Source organism: Brassica napus, chromosome C8 (genome assembly GCF_020379485.1).
Source record: "Brassica napus cultivar Da-Ae chromosome C8, Da-Ae, whole genome shotgun sequence".
NCBI lineage: Eukaryota > Viridiplantae > Streptophyta > Magnoliopsida > Brassicales > Brassicaceae > Brassica > Brassica napus.
This window is the reverse complement of record NC_063451.1, coordinates 42528010-42554749: the sequence shown is the minus strand read 5'-3', so window position 1 is coordinate 42554749 and position 26740 is coordinate 42528010. Positions and strand designations below refer to the sequence as shown.

The following is a 26740-nucleotide window of genomic DNA, read 5'->3' as shown; positions in this document are numbered from 1 at the left end:
ACGATGATAATATTATTTGTGTTCTGTCTATCCACAACAAGATGGATTGAATCTCACAAATACGTTATTGCAAAACTTTCTTCAATCTATGGCTTAAGACTTTTAAGACTATCTTATAACTTATAATAGGATAAGATCTGCGCTTTGCGCAGGGTGAGTTTATTTATATATATTATCGATAATTTTTTTTTTATATTTGATCATTTTATTTATACATATACAATATTTTTGTTGTTATTATATAATTTATTTCCGATGGACCGGATCAATTTTTATTAAAAATTATGGAACTAAACTATAATTAATATATCATGGGTTGATCGGATTTGACATTAACCAAATTATGACACAAAAACCTTATTTTTTCCACCGAACACATTCTTGAAAAAAGTGAACGGTACTTTTTTTCACAGTTGAATTATTTTGACATTTATCTTTCATATGGTTTTGAAAAGTTTCAGATCAACCATCAAATTGATACACATCATTTTAATGTTTTTTGTCGTATGCTTAAAGAAAACTTACATTTTTGTAATTTAAAGTCATTTTAAAAAATTCAAAATATAACATATAAGAAAAAGAGTATCTAACACATAAGAAAATATAACATATAAGACTTCCTCTTTTTTAATTTAAAGTCGTTTTAAAAAATTTAAAATATAACATATAAAACTTCCTCATTTTTTTAATTTAAAGTCATTTAAAAAAAAATCAAAATATAACATATAAGAAAAAAATCTAAATTTTTTATTATATGGTTAATGTAATTGTTTAATTTTTTAATAATATAAAATTAAACAAAAATGAAAAAATATGCAAAAAATTGTTATCAAATCTTTATTATTCATAGTCATTAATTACCATATATATGTTAACCATATTAGGTAATTCTGTAGCTTTTATTTAAGGAAAAATACACGATTTTTATATTTTGGGTTAATATAATGTTTCCTAGTAATTGGATTTGAACCAACATTTTTTTTCAATTGATTTTTAAACCGTCACATAATCTAAATTGACATTTTAATTAAGTGACACCTAAACATAGTCTCTTTTTAATTAGTACAAACTTAAAGTTACAATTTTTTAAATGATACTCAATTAATATATAGGAGATTACACAGACTGATCGTTTGAAATTTGACCATCTTAGGGTATTTCTAACTTTCATTCCCTATTTTACTATAAAACATAGTGAAAAGATAAAAGTAATGAAAAAAAAATTACTTTATAAATGGAATAATATTTTTATTTTATGTCCATTACTTTATTATTTTAGAATATAGTACGAGGTGAAATAAGAGACATCCTCGGCTTGTTTTTTTTTTTTTTTGAAATGAGACAAATGTAATCCTAGTTATCACAAAGTAGAAAGAGAGAGAAAGGTGACAGATTCTCCACGTCACTTGACAAAACCGTCCTTTAAAATATCATATCAACAACCATAGCAAATAAACCATTGGCAAACATACGGGTCAGTGGTCACTATCGTAGAAACAAACATAAATTACAATCTCAAGATCTCAACCGTTAATAGTTAGCTTAGCGAATCCGACGGCTAAGGAACCGTGGTCATAAAGCACGTGATCCCTACCGCATCAGTTTCTTTCTTCACCGGAAATAATTGCGGTCTGAAAGGAAAACACTCATAAAAAAAATAATAAGAGGTTTTGAGGAAATGACAACTTTCAAAGACGATGATAACCCAGAGTCAGTCAGTGAGTACTCTTAAACTGTTCTTTCTCAATTTTGGGTTTTTCTTGTTAAATTTGATTCCAATCGTAGAAAACTTGAGTAACTTGTTGAACAATCTTTGTTTCTGTACTTAGGGCTACGACAAACTCATCAGAATCTGCTAAAGCTTCGATCTTTTTCGGTTTGCGACAAGCCTAAGACGATTTTCGTCTAAACCCATTCGAGAAATTGCATAAAAGTTTTGATTTTTAGTTGTCGAGATTCAGGGCAGACTCATGTCTTGTTAAATCCGATCTACGAGGCCTTCATCGACTGTTGTTCACGGGTTTCTCATTTGCACAACTCACAGCTAAAGTCAAAAGCTTTTCTCTGATGTTCATGTGTTTAACATGTTTCAGGACTTCTAATGGATGAAACAACAGAGCAGCGCCCACCTGCTGCTTCCTTTTCATATTCAAATTGGGTTTCCAACGTCAAGAAATCGACGAAAGAAGCTTATGAATCAAAGCCCCATTCACATTGGATTCTCCTGACTCTCAGCTGCACGTCAATGCTCACGGCCTTCCCAGCTTCTAGTCTACTCTCTCGTCTTTACTTCTCGAACGGCGGCCAGAGCAAATGGATCATCTCGTGGGCCGCCGTCGCTGGATGGCCAATCACTTGTCTCATCTTGCTTCCTTTATACATCTTCCGAAAGATCAAACCAACACCTCTCAACGCAAAGCTCCTTCTTTCTTACACCCTCCTCGGCTTCTTGAGCGCCGCGGATAACCTTATGTACGCTTACGCCTACGCCTACCTCCCCGCGTCGACCTCCTCTCTTCTGGCGTCCTCTTCCCTCGCCTTCTCCGCTTTGTTCGGCTACCTCATTGTCAAAAACCCCATGAACGCTTCTGTCATCAACTCCATTGTGATAATAACTGGCGCCATGGCTATCATAGCGCTGGATTCTAGCTCTGACCGGTATGATTACGTCAGCAACCGCCAGTACTTTGCCGGTTTCTTTTGGGACATTATGGGGTCCGCGCTCCACGGGCTCATTTTCGCCTTGTCGGAGCTTGTGTTCGTGAAGCTGCTGGGGAGGAGGTTCTTCCACGTGGCTTTGGAGCAGCAGGTGATGGTTTCCTTGGTGGCGTTTGCGTTTACCACTCTCGGGATGGTTGTGAGCAGAGATTTACAAGGGATGAGTCACGAGGCTAAGAGTTTCGAAGGCGGGGAGTCTCGGTACGTTCAGGTTCTTGTCTGGAGCGCGGTCACGTTTCAGTTGGGTGTTCTTGGGGCGACTGCTGTCTTGTTTCTGGCGTCCACGGTCATGGCTGGAGTGCTTAACGCCGTGAGAGTGCCCATCACTAGCGTAGCAGCTGTGATATTGATGCATGATCCGATGAGTGGGTTTAAGATTCTGTCTTTGATCTTGACGTTTTGGGGATTTAGCTCTTACATCTACGGGAGCTCGAGCCCAACCCCAAGCACTCAAGCTGCTTCCTCTTCTTCCTAGTTTGCAGCCTATTCCTCTGTTTTCTATTCCTAAGACTGTGATCTGATTCATGTAATATATATGATTATATTGCGGCTACTAAAGTTGTAAGCTGATGGAACAAGTTTTATGTGTAGCAAGAAGAGATGTGAAAGAAAACGAACCCCATATATATATAATCAATACACATGAATAACTTGGAGCAGCCATGGAAACAGACCAAAAAATAAAACTTTTTTAAGGGGAACAAAGATTTTGCAGACATTTAGATTGCACATGTGTTTTCAATGAAACCAACTATTTGCTGCATGCTCGAGCGGTTAGAAGGTAGAGTCAGCACTGCAAAGATATCCAATCTTGAGATCTTCTGAGCCTGTCTCTTGGATTGTTGGATCAATACCGTTTGATACTTGATTTTTGAGGACTTGTAAAACCATAAATGAGATTACGAAAATAAAAATAAAATAGAGAGAGTTTATTTTTTTTTTATTTGCTGAAAACGTTGTACGACATGAAGAGTGTCTATCAAGTCATTTTTAATCCTTATTGTGACATCATACGCTCTACTGAAATAGATTTCACGGAAAACCAACTATATCCGATCTTGGTTCACTCCTAGCCACAAGTAATCATCCCCATATTTTGCCACATCCCCATATTTTGCCAAATACGTAGGTTCGGTCCTCCAAGGCCTGTTAAAGATCTTTTTTAACTTGCTCATGGCTAGATTGATCAATTTCCAATCAAATAGAAAGAATTAGAAGCTTCCACTTTTGGAAAGCATGTACACCTAATGGCTTAAGCCGCTCTTCTCATTTCCTTGTTGACCCATCATGAAAAAGGTACGCCGTTTATTTCATGTCAAAAATAGTTTTGGATGACTATTAAAGCTTTTGCAGCAAAGTGGACTAAAACAAGCAAAAAGAGTGAAAAGACCCAAGGATCGGTTAGTCTAAAGAGTGGAGTGGTCGATCCGAGTAACCGAGAAGATAAAGGAGATTGTCAAGAGCCAGAAGATAAGATTGGTAGATCCCTCTCAGAGACTGGTCAATCCATGTGAATGTGAGATAAAATTGTTTGGTCCAGAAGGGACTAGTCGATCCAATCCGATATAGTTGAGAAAATCCCCATTTCTTTCAGAGACCGACTGATCCAGCCCGGCTGATCCTTTTTTTTGACTCAAATCACCTTAGATCTGATCATAACCATTTTTAGACCTATTTACACTTATTTTAGTCATATTTTAGACTATGCTTTATTTTCTATTCAGACTAAGAGTAGCTTTTCATTCTGTGATTTTGGGAAGACAAATCTTTACAATGCATCTCTAAGAAGATTCATTAACTCCTTTAGATTTCTTTTTATAGATGATAAGTTTTTCTTCATCTCTTTACATAGTTTATGGTGCTATGTTAGAGTTGTTTCATAGTTATTTTCTAGGGTTTTAACCGAATTCATGGATCGATGAAACAAATCTTAAAAGATTCATGGATAGGGTGGTCACTAGAGTGTATGACTAGTAAGATTATTTTAAAGTTCCTTGAACTTAATGTCTTACTTAACACTTTAGTGACCATCCTTTCAGTCATTGATTAGTGGATAGGGTGCTCTCATTGGTCATATATTCCTCATCTTAAGTCAATTAACCTTGAGACACAACCATTAACCTGATCACGAATACAGCAAGCAACTTCTGCTATACACTATTATATACTTTCAGATCTCCATTGATTCACCATCTTATATTAATGGATTTAAGCAGTCATCTGTTTCATCCCTCTTCTTTGCTTTTAAGCAACAATGGCAGCAATTACCGTCAACTTTGTTGGGAAAGATAGCGGATAATATTTTCTTTGAGAGGTTAAGATGAAATATAGACGGTTTATATTTGTGATAGCTTTTGTATTTGGAAAATATATTTTCTACTAAGGCTTGTGTTTGGAGATTCTTTTAGAAACTTTCTTAGAACTCTTTCTTGAATATTTTCTCTCAATTGCTTTTCTTGATTCTTGGATGATGATACAAGTGAGCTCTACACTCCTATTTATACTAGTGGAAGAGTAACTACAAGCTAATTCTAGACACTTCTCCATCTTCTACACACTTTTTCCTCTACACACTTCTTCATTCGTCTCCATTTTTCTCTAGATATTTCGTCTTCTTGGGCTTCTTGGTTATAGGTTGATTAGTGATTAATGTTGGGCTAATGAGGGAAAACCCAACAAATCTCCTCCTTCCCGATTTAGCCCGAGACAGTCGTCATGCCCATGCCTTTGCAGTAATCTTCAAACTTCTTGATCGGTAATACCTTGGTCATAAAGTCTGACCAGTTTTCGTCTGTGTGTACCTTGTTGAGATGTATGCTCTTATCTTCAAGAACTTCTCGGATCCAATGATGCCGAATGTCGATGTGCTTCGAGCGGGAGTGAAACGTTGGATTCTTTGCTAAGTGAATAGCACTTTGGTTGTCCCATAACATGTTGTACTTTTCTTGCTTTACTCCCAACTCAAGCAAGAAGTTCTTCATCCATAGCATCTCCTTGCATGCTTCCGTTGCTGCGATATACTCCGCTTCTGTGGTGGATAAGGCAACACACTTTTGTAGCTTCGATTGCCAGGAAACAGCTCCCCCTGCAAAGGTAGTAACAAATCCTGATGTTGATTTCCTTGAATCTTTATCACCAGCCCAATCTGCATCGGTGTAGACGTTCAACTCAAGTTTTCCATTGCCAAAACATAGACACTTCTTCGTTGTGCCTCGTAGATACAGTAGGATCCACTTAACTGCTTTCCAGTGCTCCTTTCCTGGATTCGATAGAAAGCGACTCACAACTCTTACAGCATAGGCAATGTCGGGTCTGGTGCACACCATAGCATACATGAGACTGCCCACTGCTGATGCATATGGGGTAGTCTTCATTTCCTCTTTCTCCTTCTCACTTGTTGGACTTTGCTTCGAACTTAGCTTGAAATGTCCACCAAGTGGAGTGTTCACCGGCTTTGCTTTGTGCATCTTGAATCTCTCCAACACCCTTTCAACATATCTTTCTTGAGACAGCCATAAAAGCTTCTTTGGTCTATCCCGAGTGATCTTCATTCCAAGAATCTATCTCGCTTGCCCCAGATCTTTCATCGCAAAACTCCTTCCCAAATCTTTCTTCAATGCAGCTATCTTGTTGTGATCTTGGCCCACAATTAACATATCATCAACATAGAGCAATAATATGAGAAAGTCGCCGCTTTCGTACCTCTTTATGAAAACGCAATGATCATTCTTGGTTTTCTTGAAGTTGTGATCCACCATGAAGGAGTCAAACTTCTTGTACCATTGTCTTGGAGCTTGCTTGAGGCCGTAAAGACTCTTCTTTAATCGGCACACCAAGTCTTCTTTTCCTGGAACCTTGAATCCTTCAGGTTGCTCCATATAGATCTCCTCCTCGAGTTCACCATGTAGAAAAGCCGTCTTGACGTTGAGTTGTTCAATCTCCAAGTCTAGAACCGCTGCTAGACCAAGAACCATTCGGATAGAGGACATCTTCACCACTGGAGAGAATATTTCTTCAAAATCTATGCCTTTCTTCTGGTTGAATCCTTTCACAACCAATCGGGCTTTGTATCTTAGATTTGAGCTTCTCTCCTCATACTTCAACATGTACACCCACTTGTTCTTCAAGGCTCTCTTTCCTTTTGGTAGCTTCATCAGCTCATAAGTGTGATTATCATGCCTTGCATTTCATCTTGCATAGCTTCAACCCACTCATCATTATGAGTGTCTCCTATGGCCTCCTCATAGCTTTGAGGCTCCCCCTCATCTGTAAGATTAACATACTCATCTCGATAATATCTTACAGATGGTCTTGTCTCTCTTCCAGATCTTCTTGGCTCATGTTCTTCCTCTGGCTCCACTTGAACTTCTTCTTCACCTTCATCACCATTCAGATCCATGATAAGATCTCCTTCGCCATCATCTCCAATCACTTGTTCATGATCTTGAGGCTTATGAGAATCTTCATTCCTTACAACCCTTAGCTTTGGTTTCTTTGATTTGTTGATGTCTTCGATTGTTTGATCTTCGAAGAAAACAACTTCTCTGCTCCGGATAATTTTTCTGTTAACCGGATCCCAAAGCCGATAGCCGAAATCATCTCTTGGTGACCCAAGATAGATGCACTCTATACTCTTGGAGTCTAGCTTGGCTCGTTCATCCTTAGGTATATGGACAAACGCTCTGCAACCAAACACCTTCAAATGGTTGTAAGAGACCTTCTTACCCGACCAAACTTCCTCTGGGACATCGCCTTCCAAAGGATCTGATGGTGTAAGATTTATGACGTCCACTGCAGTCTTTATGGCTTCTCCCCAAAATGGCTTGGGTAGTTTAGCGTGAGAGAACATGCACCGAACTCTTTCTGTGATCGTTCGATTCATTCTTTCTGCTAGCCCGTTCAATTGTGGCGTCTTTGGTGGTGTCTTCTCCATTCTGATTCCATGAGCTTTGCAAAATGCTTCAAAGGGACCTCGATACTCTCCACCATTGTCAGATTGTACACACTTGAGTTTTTGACCCGTACTTCGCTCTGCTTGGGCTACAAACTCCTTGAAAGCATCAAGAACTTGATCTTTTGACTTCAAAAGGTATATCCATACCTTCCTTGAATAGTCATCAATAAAGGTGACGAAATATGATGCCCCTCCATTGGATTTCTCGGACATGGAGCATACGTCAGTATGCACAAGATCAAGAATATGTTTTCTTCTCATATGCGCAGACGATCTTCGGAAAGCGACTCTATGTTGTTTTCCGGCTAAGCAATCATGACATGGTAAGAGAGAGAGACCTTTCATATCAGGAATAAGTTTCTTGCGAGAAAGTATGTTTAAACCTTTCTCACTCATTTGCCCGAGTCTTCGGTGCCATATATCGATGTCATCACTTGCGACATTTACTTCTTCCTTGCAAAGCTTGGCTTGTGTTACATATAAAGAGCCTTCTTTTCTTCCTCGAGCCATGATCAAACTCCCCTTGGTTAGCTTCCATTTGCCACTGCCAAAGTGATTGTCCAAGCCGGCATCATCGAGCTTTCCGGTTGATATGAGATTGAGTCGCATGTCGGGAACATGTCTCACATCCTTGAGAACTATCTTACATCCAGTGTTTGATGTAAGAATAACATCCCCCTTTCCAATGATCTCGCTTCTTCCTTGATTTCCCATTTGAACATTACCAAAGTCACCACTTTGATAGGTTGTGAAGAAGCTTCCATGAGGGGTGGCGTGAAAAGAAGCACCAGAATCAACGATCCATGAGCTATCATCAGAGCTAAGATTACATTCTCCAACGAGATATAATTCTCCGCTCTGGTCTTCCACAATAGTGGTAGTCTTGTCTTCATGCTTCTTTGTAGGATTGAACCGGTCTGGTTTGATATTACCGCCTTGTTTGTCTTTCTTGAGAAACTGACATTCCGACTTCGTGTGACCCGGTTTGCCACAGTAATAGCAAGTAACTCTCGGACGTGACTTGGATCTTCCTCGAGATTGGTCTCGTCCTCTGCTTCTGTTTTGGCCACGAGTCTCTTCTCTACCTCGTCTATCAACAATGTTAGCTTCTGAATAAGAACTCGAACCTCGCTCCTTCCTGCGAACTTCTTCGTTTAGAAGGCTATCAGTGACGGTGTCCATGGTAAGCTTTCCCTCCGGTGCTGAATTGCTTAGAGTGACAACTAGTGTGTCCCAACTCTCCGGTAGTGAACTAAGGAGTAAAAGGGCTTGCATTTCGTCTTCAACCTTCATATCAACTTTGTTAAGCTGATTTACGATCCCCTTAAAATTGTTCAAGTGTTCCATCATGCTCTGGCCATCCTTGTACTCCAACTTTACCAACCGTCGAACAAGAAGAGCTTTGTTTCAAGGTCTTTTCTTTTGAATCATGGATTCAAGTTTTGTCCATAATTCAAAAGCATTTGTGTAGGTAGAGACATGTTCAAAGAGAGATCGGTCGACATACTTACGTATTACGGCAATTGCCTTTCTATTAAGAATCTCCCATGCTTTATCATTCTTTCCTTCCGGCTTATCCTTCATGATGATGGGCTCATGCAAATCCTTACAATAAAGGTGATCTTCCATCATCGGTTTCTAATAAGAGAAGTTGTCCGTCGTGAGCTTGACCATGTCACCTTCAAAGGTAACGGTGGCCTCCATCTTCACTTCTTCAAAGATAACGGTAACCTTGCTCTGATACCAGCTGTTGGGAAAGATAGCGGATAATATTTTCTTTGAGAGGTTAAGATGAAATGTAGACGGTTTATATTTGTGATAGCTTTTGTATTTGGGAAAAGATTTTCTACTAAGGCTTGTGTTTGGAGATTCTTTTAGAAACTTTTTTAGAACTCTTTCTTGAATATTTTCTCTCAATTGCTTTTCTTGATTCTTGGATGATGATACAAGTGAGCTCTACACTCCTATTTATACTAGTGGAAGAGTAACTACAAGCTAATTCTAGACACTTCTCCATCTTTTACACACTTCTTCCTCTACACACTTCTTCATTGTTCTCCATTTTTCTCTAGATATTTCTTCTTCTTGGGCTTCTTGGTTGTAGGTTGATTAGTGATTAATGTTGGGCTAATGAGAAAAAACCCAACAAACTTTGATTTGAAATATGTATTTGAAGTCTTTTTTTTTTTTGAACACTAAGTCTTTTGATCCCTTTAGAAGGTTTGCTTACTGGAATTCTCAGGCTTCTAGGATTTTGATCAATTTTCTTAGTTTTGATTAATGAAACGAAAATTTTGAAAAACTAAATGAATATCATAATCTAAAATTAATTACATTCATAGTCACGCGATAACTAATCTAGTTTAAAATAAAACTGCATTTGAACAACAGCCGAACTCAATATTACGAGTGCTTGGATCACATTTTGCTTGGATAGTTGGATTTCACACTTCATACAAGTAAATAAAAATCTACAAATGCAGGAGCACTTCATTGGAGCTGGGGACTCCCCTGCTTCAACCACACAGTGGGCAATGGCAGAAATCATCAACAACCCTAATATTCTTAGGAGACTCAGAGAAGAAATCGACTTTGTGGCGGGGAAGAAAAGGTTGGTTCAAGAAACTGATCTACCAAAACTTCCTTACTTGCAAGCGGTCATCGATGAAACTCTAAGAATGCACCCAGTGGGGGCCGTCTTTCCTAGGGAATTTCAGCAAGAGTGTACTATTGGAGGGTTCTACATAGCTAAGGGAACAACACTTGTTTTTAATTCTTATGCTGTGATGAGAGATCCTGATTATTGGGAAGATCCTCATAAGTTCAAGCCAGAGAGGTTCCTAGCTTCTTCAGGATCATGGCAAGAGGAGGAGAGAAGAGAGCAGGCAATGAAGCTCCTCCCTTTTGGTGGTGGAAGAATAAGATGTCCTGGATCAAATGTAGCTTATATCATTGTAGGAACCGCAATAGGAGTGATGGTACAATGCTTTGACTGGAAAATCAAAAGAGGATATGAGGTTAACATGGAAGAGACTTCTGGATTACAATTCTTCTTGGCTTTGGCTCATCCTCTTGAGTGCATTCCTCTTTCTCGAACCCTAAACCCTTTACCTACCAATCCGCAGATTACAGATTTGTGAATTTGGAAGATCACTATTTCAGTTATTATATGCCTAGCTTTTGCTTTTATTTTTGTTTTAGAATCTTATTTTCCCACTGTTCTGAAATTTGGATAGTACGTTGCTGATCCTAGCATTTGTTCAGGCGATGAACCTCAATCAACTGTATCAGAATTTTCAACTGGGTAATAACAGTGCGGGAATAAAAGCATTAGCTAAAGCACCCTTATCGAGATATGCTAATATCATTTAAATTTAACTATATACGGTATAAAATATATAATGACTAGGTGGCTAGAGAGAAGCATATAGGATCGACTCGGAAGTCTCGTTACTATCCCAAGTTCATTTTCCTAGTTTTGTAATCTTACCAAAATTTCAGTATTGTAAACATTTTTTTTTATTGATAAATAAATTTAACATTTCAACAAAAAATACGTAAATATATTTTTTATTTATTTATCATAAAAAGATTGTAAATAAAAAGAGTGATTACTTTGATTTATGTATTCGTGCCAATTTAATTATATATGTAACAGTTATTTGTTTCTCAATTATTCAATATATATTTATTATTTCGTAATATATTAAAAATGCAAAATAAATAATAGTATACATAAAAAGATTTGTATACCGAATGTTTGTTCTCCGCATAGCGCGGACCCGAACCTAGTTTACTTGTAAACGATAAACGATAAACCTAGCGAAAATATTTTTTGTATTTTGTAAACTTCTGATAAAATAATGTATTTGATTTGCCGGAAGAAATAGCGCAACAATTTTTGATATGAAACTAGATGTGTACTATACCTCAACCATGTTATGTTTGTTGCTTTACGCAACGCCTTCACACGGTTCCATTTATTTTCTAGCCAAATACTCTTAAGAAATCCCGTTCAGAATATAAAATTTCCATTATCTTATTTTAATCCGTTCCTTTTAAATTTGGAAAGAGGGAGAGATAACAAAAGTTAGTTAGTTTTCAGATATATCAAAACATACGAGGATCGAGGAATAGAAAGATCCAATTTTATTTATTAAAAAATTGCCAATTGTTTTTACGAGTTTCCTTTTTGATTTATGAAAGCAAACATAAAGCCCTATAAATAGCGATCATCAATGAGCATAGAAACTCAAAACTAAAACGTGAATTATAAAAGTCATTCTACATGTCTCCATCTGCCTCAGTCGTTGTTGCACGCGTTTTATCCTCTCCTGCCGCCATGAGACAAACCCCCCTGAAACGTAAACGCGACGACGAGATCACTGTGTAGTCTGTGTATGAAGAAGATGACGTGCATGAACATACCAAACCGCGTCCACCGTCTTGGGAGGCTCTATGCGTTCTTGGTCCTTACATGGATCCTGAGACTCTTGCCGTCGCCTCTTGCGTCTCAACCACGTGGTTAGAGTGTTTCTCCTCGGATGATCTATGGAAGGCTCTCTTAACCGCAAGGTCCTCACAACGCTCTTCTCCCTATGAGATCGTATTGAAAAACACTGAAAGCATCTCGTGCAAACACCTTGTCTCCGCCGTTGAAACGGACGCCAAACGCCGACGCAAAGATCAAGTCGCGGAACCTGTCAAGATATCCCTCTCTGATCTCATCTTCATGGTCCACGTGTCAAATAAAACAAAGAAAGCATCCATTTACAAAAAGGGTAAAGATCTCGAGTTTGGTCCTAACGACAAATTCCAGATCGAAGCCGGCGTAAGCAACGCAACTATCACTGCCGATGAAGATGACGTGAGGATGACATGGCAAGTCATGTACAAGGGAAAGTTTTTCACGATAGCGGATACGACAAGATCGTTGGGCACAAAGAATGGGTGGTTCACCGATAAACTTGAGGACAAGTGTAACCGCAAGCTAGTAGGCGACGTCAAGCCGAGTTTCAAAGGAGAAGTTCTTGAGAAGATTGAATTTTCGATAGTGGACTCAGATGGCTGGGGATCTCTGTTACTTGACGGATTTTTGAGATATCTTCAGCGGTTTTTGTTGGAATAATTTTCTCACAATAGTCTCTGAGTAGATCGGGGTATAGAACATACAAATCTCCATCGAGTAGATGGTTTAGCAAGTAGCCTAGAAGTTCTTTTAATGTTGTTATTCATGGTAATGAAATTCAGTATACTATATATTTCCCTTACTTTAAGAAAACAATATTTCATGAAATGTATATATTAGTAGCAACAAAAGAAAGTGTTGGCATATGAATAGTTTTAATTAAAGTAAAACTTTAAAAACTTTACAGTTTCAAGTAAATATATGTTCTGACACACACACACACACACACACTTTGCGTATATTTAAAAATCAATGAAATCTCTAAAGGTTAGAAGTTAGAACCCATTTAGATATCTAACTTTACAATGCTCTAGCTTAAATAGGCGTCGCCGTAATTATTGTTTACAGATTTTCTGTCATTTATTTGTTCTTAAACATTTAATCCTCCTGCATGTCTGATTTTCACCAACCGTTTTTGCATTCCTTAAAGTTTGAAAACACTTAATCCTTTGTCTTACAAAATTATACTCAAACATTTGTAGAGTAGTCGTGGATAAAAGGTACTCCCTCCGTTTTTTAATATAAGTCGATTGTGCATGTAGTTTAATAAATCATTAATTTTTTATATTTTCTAAACAAAAACATCATTAATTATTTACTGAACCACAAATCAACTAATAATAAAATAGAAAGTATATTATCATTGGTCATATAACATTAAGTGTTAATAAATTTTACATAGAAAACCGAAAACGTTATATAATTTGGAACATAAAAATTTCTCTAAACGACTTATATAAAAAAACGGAGGGAGTATAAAATTCTTGCACCCTCCCTCACACACTGTCCGGTGAACCATGAGTTCTCTTGCTTCGTATCTACATCGAGAGTTCTCTAACATCCCATCAGATATTAGGACTCGACTCATATACCTTACACATGTGAGTATGACACTTGAACCATCAGTGTTAACTATTCTGATATTTCCTACCCCTTGATGTTGATGTGAGTGTTGTAACACTTTAGAACCATTGAACTCTTTCAAATCAAACAAAAATGCTTTGTTGGGTGTGATATGAAAAAAACACCAATAATCCATGAATCATGATCCACTATTGTATTATATCTTGTGTGTTGTTTTGGTTCATCCGCCATGTTTGCTGAATTGGTTGGTTTGCTTGTCCTTCTTTTGGAACTCTCTCTCTCTTCCAATGTCATTCTTTATCACAAATAAAAGACAACTTGTTATTATTGTTAAACTTTGTTCGTGACTTAAATCTATCATGTCCTTTCCATGGATGTTTACTCCCTTTATTGCATATGTGTTATGATATGCCTCTTTCCACGTAGATTCACACTCCTTCTGATCTCGAGAATTTTCCACTTTCAGTCAATTCTCGCTCTTTAGACCTTGTGGCTCATGTGACTTTATTTAGGTTGAGGGTGTCTCTTTCATACTTTTGTGTCTCTTTGAGTTGATCATACTTGTGAGGCACTGAACTAAACTAAGCAATAAATAGCTTAAACTTCTTGTGATACATGTACTTGTAAATTACATAAGACTTCCACGAGCTTAAGAAAATCGTCAACGTTCTCATCTATACTTTGGAGTCAGCCATCTTAAAAGGATAAAATCTGAGTTGTAAGTAGATTATGTTAGGCAAAGAAGTCCATTTGTATAGCCTATAGTACACCACATGGCTGATGCTGTTTCCAATGTTTAATCTTCCTTAAGACTCTATCCCCACATTCAAAACTATTAGGTTCACTACTTTTTCTGATTTCTCTTTGATGGATCAATACTTGGACCAGATCTAAAATTTCTGCTAATCCCTTTATATGGATTATAGGATCCACCATAATAGCTTCCAACTCTTTATTTTCACCAGGTAAATCTTTCAACAATTCGCTATCTGTTAAATTCTTAAAGAACACAAAAGTGTGCCCGCATACAAACCTTCCATAACGCAGTGTCTCATGCTCCACAAGATCCATCCACCTCGATGCGTGCACTAGACATCATGTATCGTCTTGTAGACCCCCTTGCCCTGAGTCTTTTCTTTAACTTAAATTCAAGAATTTGGATGCTCTGATATCACTTCTTAAAATTTATGGCCTAAGGATTGCTTGTGACTAAAAGTACCGTTGAACTAAGTGCTTAGCTTGAAAGTAAATAACATAGTCAAGTAGTGGCGGACTCAGACTTTGATATTAGGCGTGTTAGAAATTGGACTTGGCCCAACATAGAAGTATATTTAAGAAAAAAAACAGTAGTAGTGGGAGTTGAACTCTGGTATGGAGTATCAGGTAGAAGTTATACTAGTTATTCTTCAGTGACATATAACAAATTTGCGGAAATATAGATTTAACTGGTGTCATGACACCCTCCGGTACTGCAGTCAAGTAAACTAGTTCCCAGCCTTGAAGCGGTATGTCTCGTAGAAGTACTTATGAGTTATGATCCCTAATTACACTAGAACAAAAAGAATACAATCACCATTCAACATGTGATGTTGTTATGGCTTTAGGTTTTCATAATAATCAATGACCAAGAGACTACAATAGAGCATAGAAAACAATAGATTAGAGCAAGAAGGGTAAATCAAGATTGCGTTCACTGCTATTTATTTCTCCTCGGTGTCTCCTTTCTCTTGTATTATTCATCTCAATCTGATTTTCGTTTTGTTGTTGATAACCCCAAAAAAACTGGACGAGAACATGTTTGTATAACACATTTCAATCTTCGTCTGGACTGATACTCCATTCGGCCCATGGAACAAGAAAATATGCCTGCAGCCTATAATACATGTCATTGGGCTAGAGCCTAAAACCCAACATTCTTTTCCAAATCCTAGTAGTTACAATTTGAATTTGTCTGCTAGACAGGGCAGAACAACAATAAAGCTGACCAATTACAAATTTTGATTTGATTTTGGACCCATAAAATGAACTCTAAAGATTGACTTCGAGCAGCGGGCAGATTATGGCAGAACGTTCGAAATTCCTTCGATTTTTAAGAAAATATAAAATATTTGGAAAATAAACAGAAACGAATTGAGTTGGCATTATTTGACCTAATACCTGAAAAAGGCAAAAGCAAGAGGTGTGGCTGGAGGTGGTTAAGTGGTTCTGAGATAACTTAAGTAGAACTAAAAGAGAACGTGACAAGTTAACCAACTCATTAACCAAAAGTTATTCCTCCATCAAATCGTATGAATACAAAACCATGATACCGACTGATTTTCGAAATTTTGAACGTCTTTCAAGTTTAGGAGAAGTAGCTGTGTGAACATAAACATATTCAACGAGATAAACATTAGACTAAAGAAAATGATGTTTTATTTTTTTAAATTTTTTTTTGCTTAAAGAAAATGATGTGTTATTAAAACCAAAAACAAAACAAACCGAAAATTGTGGGTTTTCTATACATAAAACGTGTATTAAGAATACTTACTAAAAATTAGTTTAATTTACCATGGTCTCCGATCCGAGGTTCAAAGCTTCTACATAACAAAAAAGAAATTAAAATTAAATTAAAATATTAAATATTCGTATATATTATATACTTCCATCTGAATTAGTGGACATTAGTTTACTTTTAACATCAAAACAAAACCTTTCAGCTAAAGAAAATATGTAGATCAGTTGTTTAAAAACATGTAAATGTCTTTTTTTTTTTAGAGGAAAAAAAACATGTAAATGTCAAAAACCATGGAATACACTACTGATTTCTGAGAAATATTGGTAATTTCTTAACAAAAAAAAGAAAGAGAAATGTTTTTTTTGGTAAAAATGTTAAGTATATTTACCATTTTCGGATTTGTGACAGAATACAGAGGCTACCAAGAAACAAAATTGCAGTAATGAAAACTAAAAACTACACCAAAATACAGAATGCAAAAACACAACCAGCTATGACCTGTAGAAACAACATCACGTACGCAATAATTCCTTGACTGAAAGGAGAGGCAGCAATAAGAGCCCTTCACACGAGACCAAATGCCGCCATTGAGAGGGTTATAGCATCGTTGAAGATCATGAGCCCGAACCCGGTAGATTTCAGCCATTCCCGGTGCTCGTCTCAAAAGAATTGCTAACAGACCACTCAAACCTCTATCCCGGGAAAACCACCAACGCAAGGACACGCCCACCAAGCCGAGAATAGCTGCACATTTATTGGGGAGGAACGAGATCGACGAGCTGCCACAAACTCTGAACCAAGCACAAGGTGACAAAGACCACAATGAGACGCGGATGCAGTCTCGTGGCCCAACACGCGCTGCCACAGGAGCCAACAAGCCTCGGGTGACTACACCGAGAGAGAGTAACCCCTCACACGCGCCCGCTGATGAAAACCAGCAGCAGGATCGACCAAGGCCTAGAAACGGAGAACCACGTGCCGTCACGTTCAGGTCCAGAAACCCTAGATCGCAAAAATTTGAAAGCTACCACCGACGATCTGAACAGACGAGAAAGAGGGTCGACACAGATCCCATGCGCACTCCTCCTCACCGCCCTGGTACCGCCAAACCCACCGTAGAAGCCTCAAGAACGGATCTAGAGCTCTGACCTCCCACGAAGCCGACTCCGACACCACAAACTTGCCCTAATCGTCGCCCTCATACCAGATCTGTGACCATCGAAGCCTCAAACTCCAGATCTGTCGCGAGTAGAATCAGGAGTTCAAGCAGAGATCCAGAACCAGGACGAAGCACGAGTCCGATAAGAGAAAGAGGGAGCGGCGGAGCAAAGCAGGAAAGACACCGGCGACCTTCGACGCCGGTTAAAGGGACCACCAACGTCGGAGAAGAACGAGGAGCGGTTAGGCGAGATAACATACGCAGTGGACGAAAGAGGAAAACTAATTTGACTTTATTTCTTGCAAATATATGGTACAAAATGTTAAAAAAAAAAAATCGTTCAAAGGTCGTGCCCGAGGTGTATTGACTCACTCAACCCTAGTAATTTTCTCCCACCTACCTTCCATGATTTCTCCTTGATAATGATTCATTTTAATGATAATTCATTATAGTATATTAATAGTATGTGTATGTTTAGTTATCTTATGTATTATCATTAACCATTTAAGAGGACTCACGGGTTAAGGTACGTTTGTATTATTTTTTACATGTTGTGTCAAACTTCTTATACATTTGTTGTCTCCTATAATGTTACTCAGTTTAACTGGCTTATTTTAACAGAATTTACAAAATTAATACTCCATTTGTTCTTAAAAAGATCCATATTCTAGAAAACAAATTTGTTTCGAAAAGATATATATTTTATATTTCTAATGTAATTTTTGTAAACTAATAATGAGAAATTGTGAAGTTCAAGAACATTAATTGCATTTCTTAAAATCTTATTGGTTTAAAAATATAGAAAATATAAAATTACAAAAAACTATGCATTTATAACTAAGTTTTACTCATTCTGTTCCTAAAAGTAGGATTTTCTATAGTTATTTTTTGTTCCAAAATAATAAATTTTCTAGAATTTTCAGGTATTTTAGTAGTTAATGTTGATAAATTGTATGCTTTTAAAAAAAAATTAATTGAAAATATTTGAATTGATTAAATACTATTGGTTGATGGTTATTGGAAAATGTATAGTGAAATAAACAATAAATTTAATTGTAAACATTTATTACATCTTTAATATGCGTGAATACTCTATAAAATTTTTCTTTCAGGAACAAATGGAATAATATGTTTTATTAAAAAGTGTGATAATTTTAAAACATAGATCAGGGAGTAATAATCAACTCCTTATTCTGTGTATTTAGGCTTCTACCTTCCCAAAAAGAGGGGTAACAACTAACAACCATTTTATATCATACTACTAACAAGAATGCCTTGGAAGTACAAAATAACTTTTAATAGGAAATAATGGGGACAAGTTTTGTTGACAATTTTTTCGAGAATTATAGTATGGTTTATATAATCCTCCAATCATGTTTTGGACCAAAACACGAAGAAGAAGGCGATGCTGGTGTGCCGTCCACGACCCGCATGACTCTCCTTTACGTTGAACTTGTATATTAAAAAGAGTCTCTTAAATAAAATAACCTATTCGGCCAAAAAAATAAAATAAAATAAGCTAATCTTTTTTTTTATCAAGGAGAGCTAATCTTTTTTTTTTAATGCAAAAGCTTATATGATTAAAATATGCTCCGGATTTAACCGATACCTTGTCTTTACTCGAGTGGATATATTAATTTCGCCTATGTATGGCAAATCTAAGCCTTGTGATCCTTTGGTCCTCTCTTATCGTTTCATTTACTCTTTCTGACGATGGCATTTAAAAAACTTATTGATATAAACTAACAATCTCTATTTTTTATTTAGATAAATTGTGTAAGCATACTACTTTCTTTTTTTCCTCTGAAATTTTATTAATGGACGAAGGTTCAACTGGATCAAGCTCAACACTAAAAAACAAGAGGTCCATCCAACGGGCTAAAATATTACAAGCAACACGGGCTTAAAGTCCAAGGAAGATCCCGTTGAGGAAGACGCTTACTCATCCCACCACGTGTAACAACGCCCCTGAGACACGTGTCAAGGAGAGGACTAGCCACCTTCCACCGGCGATAGAGGAGGAGACTCGACGGAACTCCGCCGCAACAGAGCTAAGCCGATGAAGAACCGCACACAAAGAAACAATCTTCACGGCAATCAAGTCACACACCGGATCTCAATTTCCAGAAACACAAATCGCCTACAATCGATCTCACCACCATCGATCTTCCTGCTTGAGATTCGGTCATCTTTAATGATAAGAAGAAGCCCGAAGATGAAAAGGCTCGCGAGGAGAAAAGGAGGAGAGGAATCGAGGCTAAGGAAAGAGAGGCGATTGAACAGATAGGAACGAGAAACGTCGATCAACAAAACCGGGAAAAACCCGGTGAGAAACCGCCGTCGCCATCGAGAAGAGCGTGACGCGGAACCAAAAGCCGGACAGCTCACGGTCTTCAGCTCCGTCGTGAAGACCGCGAGCCACCAGAGTCAGAGCCGGCTGTACTCTTCAAACTGACCGACGTATACCGGAGTCGGAGTCGCCGAAAAGAACTGGCGATGGAACACAAAGAACTTCGTCTCGTTCTCTTCTTCGTGAAGGATACGAGAGAGAAAACGAAGAAGAGAGAGAAAGTTCTGAAACTGAGTCCTATTTTGTAAATAGATGTTATATTTTCTGCTAAATATATACTGATTTCCCCATATTAAATTTCCTATTTTAAAATTAGAATCCTAATTTATTTTACAACTCGATAAGTACAAGAAATAAATATTTAAAACATGACATACAATGAGTCACAAATGCTTGTATATTATTATATCGTTTGATTTGAATAGTTCAAAAATCGATAACATACTCAAGAAAGTCTCCTCTTATCATTTTGTAAGTCACTAACTAAAAAATAAGAATAAGGACGTCGCACTTTGCGCTACCCGGAAAATACAAACTATAGTTTTTCTTGGCCACTCCACAAATTCAAGTTGATGTGTATATACTATATAGAAAGATAAAGGAAATAAATACAGTAACATTTAGATAAATATTGACAAACGACCAACGAGGTGTTGATCATCTGGGAATGTTCTCCTGATATAGCAATTTAACACACCGTATATAAACCATTGGATCTGAAACAGTATCTTACGAACAAGAAAAAAGCCTTTAAGCGGCAGTGAAGTTCACGCGCGTCTCTCTACTGCTCCCCCCTTTCCCAAATCTTACGAACAAGAAACTGAGTCCTATTTTGTAAATAGATGTTGATAAATTAATATATATAATTTATTTTTTAAAAAAAAAAACATCCCACGGTTGATAGATGAGTATAGAAACATAAAACCAATATTGGACCCACGCGTAGTGCTCTATTTGCTTTTTTCTTTTTTTTTTTCTCTAAATGTTTTTTTTTTTTTGACATCTTCTTTTTTCTAAATGTTATAAATATTTCCCTTAGAACAAATTGACATCAAATAAATTGGCTCAACTCATTTATATTATCTAATTTCATTTCAATTTTTTGATGTGAGCTTTTTTTCCAACAGATATAGAACGTACTAATATATTGATAGGATCAATGTTTTTAGATTTCATTTTTTAATTTTGTAGATATAATTTTTTTTATCTGGTTTGGCTTCCTTTAGTTAGAATTCGAAATGTAATTAATTTACAATCTGGCCTTCACCTGAATATTTAAAATTTTAATATATAATAATTGTATTCAAAAATAACTATAACACATAGTTTTGATCTTGTCTATAAACTATCCATTTTGAATATTAAAAAAAATAAATGATCTAAAATAAATAACATGAAATTGTAACTATCGTATTGGATATTTAAGATATTTTCTAAATTCTTTTTATTTATAAATAAAAAAATTAAATTATTATAAGTATTATAATAACATACTTTTAGATATGTTGAATTTTCAACATGATTAGAATTTAGTATCACTTAATTCAAATAAGTTTTGGTTCGGTTGTTGCAGTCGGGATATTTTTCGCAGGCACTGTATAAATGTAGAGAACGGTTGTGTGTAAACGGAATGAAAAAAAAGCGGAGAAAGAGAAAAGAGAGAGAGACAATTCAATTTTCACATCTTCTCACAAAAAAAATTTCAAAAATTTCTCCAGATCATGTAATAAATTCTGATTCCCCCCCCCATTAATCACAAAACTTCTTCTTCCCGTGCCCAGAGCCTCAGTTTCGAGCTCTGTCTCAATCCAAACGAAAAGAGTCAATTTTGAATTTGATTACCCATATCAATCAGAACATCTTCTCTCCCGTGCCCCCAAGAGCTCAAATTTCTTCAAATTTTGATCTGAATCCGAAGTATTATTACCCGAGTATACGATCTTTTTCATGTCTTCTTGTCTTGTCTCGATAGCTAATGATTGAAAGATTACTTTATCGGAGAAAAAACAAAAGCTCTCACCTTTTCTCTGTTCAAAATCTTGAATTCATCCTTCTTACATCGATGGGTAACTCAAAAGACAGGATCAAATTCAACGTTGGCGGTCGAATCTTCGAAACGACGTCGACGACCCTCGCGAACGCAGGTCACGATTCCTTCTTCGGGGCCTTGTTCGACGACGACTGGAACCTCTCCCCTCCCAAAGAAGATCTTTTCATCGACAGAAACCCAGATTGCTTCGCCGTCCTCCTCGATCTCCTCCGCACCGGAGACCTCAACGTCCCCGCGAACATCCCGGAGCGCCTCCTCCACAGAGAAGCCTCCTTCTACGGCCTCCTCCACCACGTACGCACCGCTAAATGGGGCCCGTTCGACGGCAACCGTCTCCGATTATCCGATTCCGTCAAAGGAATCGCTCCAGGAGACGGAACCGCCGTCAGGGCCGGCCCAGACGGCGGCTGCTGCGTCGCGCACGGGAGCGTGGTCCACGTGTTTGACTGGATGCTGGAAGAGCATTGTCCGATAAACCTCGATTACCAGAGGGTTAACGACGTGGGGTGGATTGATTCGGACAACATCGTGCTGTCTGCTTGCGAGAAGCTGGGGAGGGGAGACGGAGGCATGGGTCTGTTCAGCTCGTCAACCGGCGATCTCCGGTATAAGTTTCAGGTATGTCACGAGAATCAAGTCAAGAGTTATACAGCTGGAGCTTTGAGTTTTAATCAGGACTATAAGATCTTCTCGAGCTGCAAAGGTAGGAGTAATGAGTACGGAATCGGAGTTTGGGATCAGATCACCGGAAAGCAAACCGATTTCTTCTACGAGAGTCCTGGCTGGTCGCTTGGTGATGCGGACAAGCTTCAGTGGCTGAACGGTATGAACTGTCTTCTTGTCGCCACGTTGTTTCCAAGAAAAGACAACTGTTACATTAGTCTGTTGGATTTTCGAGACAAGAACATGGTTTGGTCTTGGTCGGATACTGGCTCTCCTATGGCGATAGATGAGAAGAGGGTGAGGGATGCGATAGCTATGGAAGATAGCAACTCTATCTGTGTGGTGAATGAGTTTGAGGATTTGGGGTTTATTGATCTGAGGATGTACGGAGGAAGCGTGAGGTGGAGTTCGAGAAGCAGGTTGATGAAAAGCAAGATGCCTGACGAGCCTTGTTACCCGAAACTGGCGTTGCATGAAGGCCAGCTTTTCTCTTCGATGAATGATTCCATCTCTGTGTTTTGTGGACCTGATTGGGTGTTAACCTCTAGGCTAAGGAGAAGCTATGGTGGCTCGATCTGTGATTTCTCCATTGGTGGGGATCGGCTTTTCGCATTGCATAGCGAAGAGAATGTGTTTGATGTGTGGGAGACTCCACCTTCTCCGATCATCTGATTTGGTTCCTTCACATTCTGGTCTGTTTTTTTTATTCATGTTTGCTTGTTTTGGTTTGTGATTTTACAGTTCTTAGAAAGCTACTGAAAAATAGCTATAGACAAAGAAAACTACAGCCTTAGAGTAATCTTAGTTTTGTTATATACAAATTATATTGTTTCTTGTGAACTTGTGACTATTCAGAAGAACAAACTATACTGATTTTATCGATCTTATGGCCTCTTAAACTGATCAAAGAAGGACAGTCTATACTTCAGTCTTCAGAGTTGTATTTTTAACATTTGTTTTTTTTATTTTCAGTCTGCTTTATGTAATCCTCTTTTGATTTATAGCTTTTTCGCTGTCAAAGCTGTGAAGAGCATCCCCAAGACTCCAAAATCTCAGACTCACTTTCTTTAAGGTTTATTTGTTTGAGGATTCGCCATCTTAGTTAGAACATGTGAGTGGTTGCAACTGCTACTGTCTTTTGAGGGCAGTTAAAGTTGCTATCTTCATTTCACTTTCCTTAAAGATATCCCCAAGAATATAGCTTTAGTGTATGAAGGGAATTTTCTTTTCTCTGTTTGATCTTTTTGACCAACACTTTCTTGGAAAATTTGTGGTATGCCAATCTGAGGTTAACACCAGTAGAAGATAAGCTCTGATCTTCAACGAATATAATTCACTTCTTTCCATAACTTTGGAAAATCACTCTCTACCCTCTCTCGGATCAGATGGACTGTTTGCATTCTTAAAAAGATATATTCTCATTAAAGAAAATGGGTCAGCTTATATCAGTATGGTATATTGCCTAACCATCAAGAAAACCTAAGACTCCATCAAGGAAAATTTCAATCAGCATGACTAGTTAGGCCCCTTGTTTTCTTGAGGAAGTTTATAGGCAGAGAGCTTCATTGGATAATTGTTTTTACTAAATAAAAATATGGGATTAATTTTTGAATTTTCAAGAACTTTACATGGGTTTGTGTGCTCTTATATTCCCTATCCGTTTTATTTTTTTTGTGTCAACAGTTTTTATCACAGTATACAGATAATAAAACATGTGTTTCTTATATTTAAGGGATACAAAACATCAAACTAGAGATCCATACATTTGAAAAAGTACATTGGTGCCCAGTATCACTAGACTTGAGTTTCCCTCTTAGCCAAAAGTAGAAGGCCAAAGATGGAGCAACGAAATCTTAATTCGGTGACAGCTTAGACCAGAGGAAGTTGCAACAAAAAAAAAAGGATTCTCCTGATTATATTTCTCCTCAGTATCCACCAGAGCCAAAGTAGTCTTTTCTAGAATTAGATATTGCCACACTCTTGTGGTGCTCCAGTTTTATACAGTCTCGAATACGATGTCCGAGACCGCCAACCCTTGACACCACTTGCATTAGCGATGGTCTCTGCTTCTTCTTCCATTGTTGGATCATTCAGCTCAGCGAGGACAGGCGGAATCCTCTGTTTAGCTTCTTGCAACAAGTGTTTCAAATCGAACAGCGTGGTTTCGCTTTGGTTCTTGTTTATAAACGTAGTTGCTACCCCAGTATTCCCACGCCGACCTGTTCGTCCTATCCTATGCACATAGTTCTCAATCTCCGCAGGCATGTCGTAAGTGTTTTATCTCAGGGAAATCTAAACCTTTTGAAGCAACATCGGTTGCGACCAAGACGTCTTTTCTCCCAGATTTGAAAGAAGAGATTGCATACTCTCTGTCCTCTTGGTCTTTGCCTCCGTGGATGGCCGCTGCTTCCACTCCTTTTAGTACCAAGTAGTCGTGAATATCATCAACGTCAGCTTTCTTCTCGCAGAAGATTAGAACCGGCGGGGAGGTTTTCTGCAGGCACTCGAGGAGGTAAACAAACTTTGCCTCTTGTTTCACGTATTCAACCTCCTGGACGACATCAAGATTCGCAGCTCCGACTCTTCCTACGCTAACCGTCACAGGTCTCACCAGAGCGCTTGTGGCAAATATTTGAATTTTGGCGGGCATTGTGGCGGAAAACATAAGTGTCTGACGCTGAGACTTAAAATGGTCAAACACTTCCCTAATGTCGTCTTCGAAACCCAAATCAACCAACCTATCCGCCTCGTCTAGCGTCAGGTACCTGCAGGCGTCTAAGCTAATCTTTTTCTTGGCGAGCATATCCTTCAACCTCCCAGGGGTTGCAACGACGATGTGAACACCTCTTCTCTCGACAACCTCCAACTGGGGTCTCATATCCACTCCTCCGATGCATAGCAGAGACCTCAGCGGACCCACTTGATAAGTCTGCCTAGCAAGCTCTTTAGACGGGCAGACAATAAGCCCGATGGGCCCTTCTCCGGGACCAATAGGCTTCTTCATCTCCTTGTTCAAAGCCATCATGATCATGGGGAGCACGAAGACCAGCGTCTTCCCCGAACCAGTGGTGGAAATGCTGATCATATCTCTCCCTGACAAGATCACAGGAAGGCCCTGAACTTGGATCGGAGTCGGCTGCACTGTTCCTTTCTCCTTGAGTGCAAGGAGAAGAGCTCTCGGAATGTCCATATCCTTGAAACGTCTTCACCGCTAACTACAATATGACATTCCTTCCTAATCAAATCAATCTGTTTGCTCGACATGATGCTCCTAGGGTTTGGTTTCCAATCTGTTAATAGAGGCTTTGTGTAAGTGATACCGTTGGCCAATTCACGAACAGACATAAGCCTCTTCTTGTCAGAGGATAAATGCTCCATCATCTCCTTCTCTTGTAATATAATTTGCTCGGCAGCGCTAACATCTCTTCTCCTTGTTCTGTAACTCCAACACCTTCCCCCTTCCGACGCTCTTCCATAGCTCTGCGCTTCGCCACTGGAACATACTCCACGTAGTCATCATCTACTTCCATGCGTAAAAGCTTTGCTCAATCAAGGGATCGACCTAAGAATTCTTGAGAAAGACTTTCTGTTATCAAATCAAAACAAGGTGTTGTTATGTCTCGTCTCGACTCTGTTTATATAAGCCTCGTCCCATTGACAACTCTATTAGGAAAAGGAAAACTTATTATCAATTCTTTTAAGTAATAAGGAAATAAATCTCTAGTTAACTTTTTTTTCTAGACTAGAATTAAATGAATAAGAGTAATAAACTAAAAACATAAAACCAATTCCTAAAGTGAGAATCAAAAACGGATTTGTCCGCGTCATCTGAGCCAAGCTGTTTATTGTCTGCACATCAAATAAGCTAATATGGCCGAACACAAGAAAAAGTAAACATCTAATCGTCTAATGAAAAAGAAGCAGGATCCACCTTTATGCATTACAACACCAAACCTAATTCTGCCTTACCAACAAGATCAATCGGGCAATCACTTTTCAAAACAAGAGCGGATATGCCAAGTAAGCACAATGCATTATGTAAAACATGGATCCATCACATACGACGTGTCAATGCCAAATGAACTACATAAGATAAGAGCAGCCTAAGTACAGACAGATTCAACCTCACCAGTACTATGTCATTCTCTTGGAAATAGTTAGGTTCAAGAAATCAGGAGTGAATGATAAGTATTCTTTTAGAATTTTTGATCGGTAGGTTGTATTTTTTAAATTAACTTTTTTAAGACTACTATTTTAGAAAAGTTATATATTTGAGATTGTGATTTAGAAATTAGGA

General features: G+C 38.0%; 3 protein-coding genes and 2 pseudogenes across 6 annotated transcripts; 4 read left to right on the top strand and 1 right to left on the bottom strand.

Moving 5' to 3' along the window:
* The first annotated feature begins 1557 nt into the window (after window positions 1-1557).
* On the top strand, window positions 1558-3296 carry LOC106415798 (probable purine permease 5). Of its 4 annotated transcripts, none has more exons than XM_013856590.3 (3): window positions 1602-1718; window positions 1830-2020; window positions 2094-3296. In XM_013856590.3, the coding sequence occupies exon 3, from the start codon at window positions 2102-2104 to the stop codon at window positions 3191-3193; it is 1092 nt and encodes a 363-aa protein (XP_013712044.1). In that variant the 5' UTR covers window positions 1602-1718; window positions 1830-2020; window positions 2094-2101; the 3' UTR covers window positions 3194-3296. The 4 variants fall into 4 exon arrangements, with proteins under 4 accessions (XP_013712043.1, XP_013712044.1, XP_013712045.1 ...); XM_013856591.3 differs by having other exon boundaries at window positions 1612-1718; window positions 1830-1899; XM_022708260.2 differs by having other exon boundaries at window positions 1619-1718; window positions 1830-2009.
* Window positions 3297-10149: 6853 nt separating this feature from the next.
* LOC106414028 (cytochrome P450 705A22-like) lies at window positions 10150-10812 on the top strand. Its single transcript, XM_022708810.1, has one exon. It carries the CDS (start codon window positions 10150-10152, stop codon window positions 10810-10812), a length of 663 nt encoding a protein of 220 aa, XP_022564531.1.
* Window positions 10813-11358: 546 nt separating this feature from the next.
* On the top strand, window positions 11359-12949 carry LOC106414617 (annotated as a pseudogene).
* Window positions 12950-21297: 8348 nt separating this feature from the next.
* On the top strand, window positions 21298-23325 carry LOC106416139 (BTB/POZ domain-containing protein At2g24240). Its single transcript, XM_013856973.3, has one exon. It carries the CDS (start codon window positions 21706-21708, stop codon window positions 23113-23115), a length of 1410 nt encoding a protein of 469 aa, XP_013712427.1. The 5' UTR covers window positions 21298-21705; the 3' UTR covers window positions 23116-23325.
* Window positions 23326-24166: 841 nt separating this feature from the next.
* Window positions 24167-26504, bottom strand: LOC106414505 (annotated as a pseudogene).
* Between the last annotated feature and the right edge of the window lie 236 nt (window positions 26505-26740).

Bases quoted from the DNA above. Each gene is read 5' to 3' on its own strand.
- LOC106415798 (XM_013856589.3), top strand. From the start codon at position 1,679: ATGACAACTTTCAAAGACGATGATAACCCAGAGTCAGTCA. The intron at 1,719-2,093 runs GTGAGTACTCTT...AACATGTTTCAG, and splicing joins TGATAACCCAGAGTCAGTCA to GACTTCTAATGGATGAAACA.
- LOC106414028 (XM_022708810.1), top strand. From the start codon at position 10,150: ATGCAGGAGCACTTCATTGGAGCTGGGGACTCCCCTGCTTCAACCACA.
- LOC106416139 (XM_013856973.3), top strand. From the start codon at position 21,706: ATGATTGAAAGATTACTTTATCGGAGAAAAAACAAAAGCTCTCACCTT.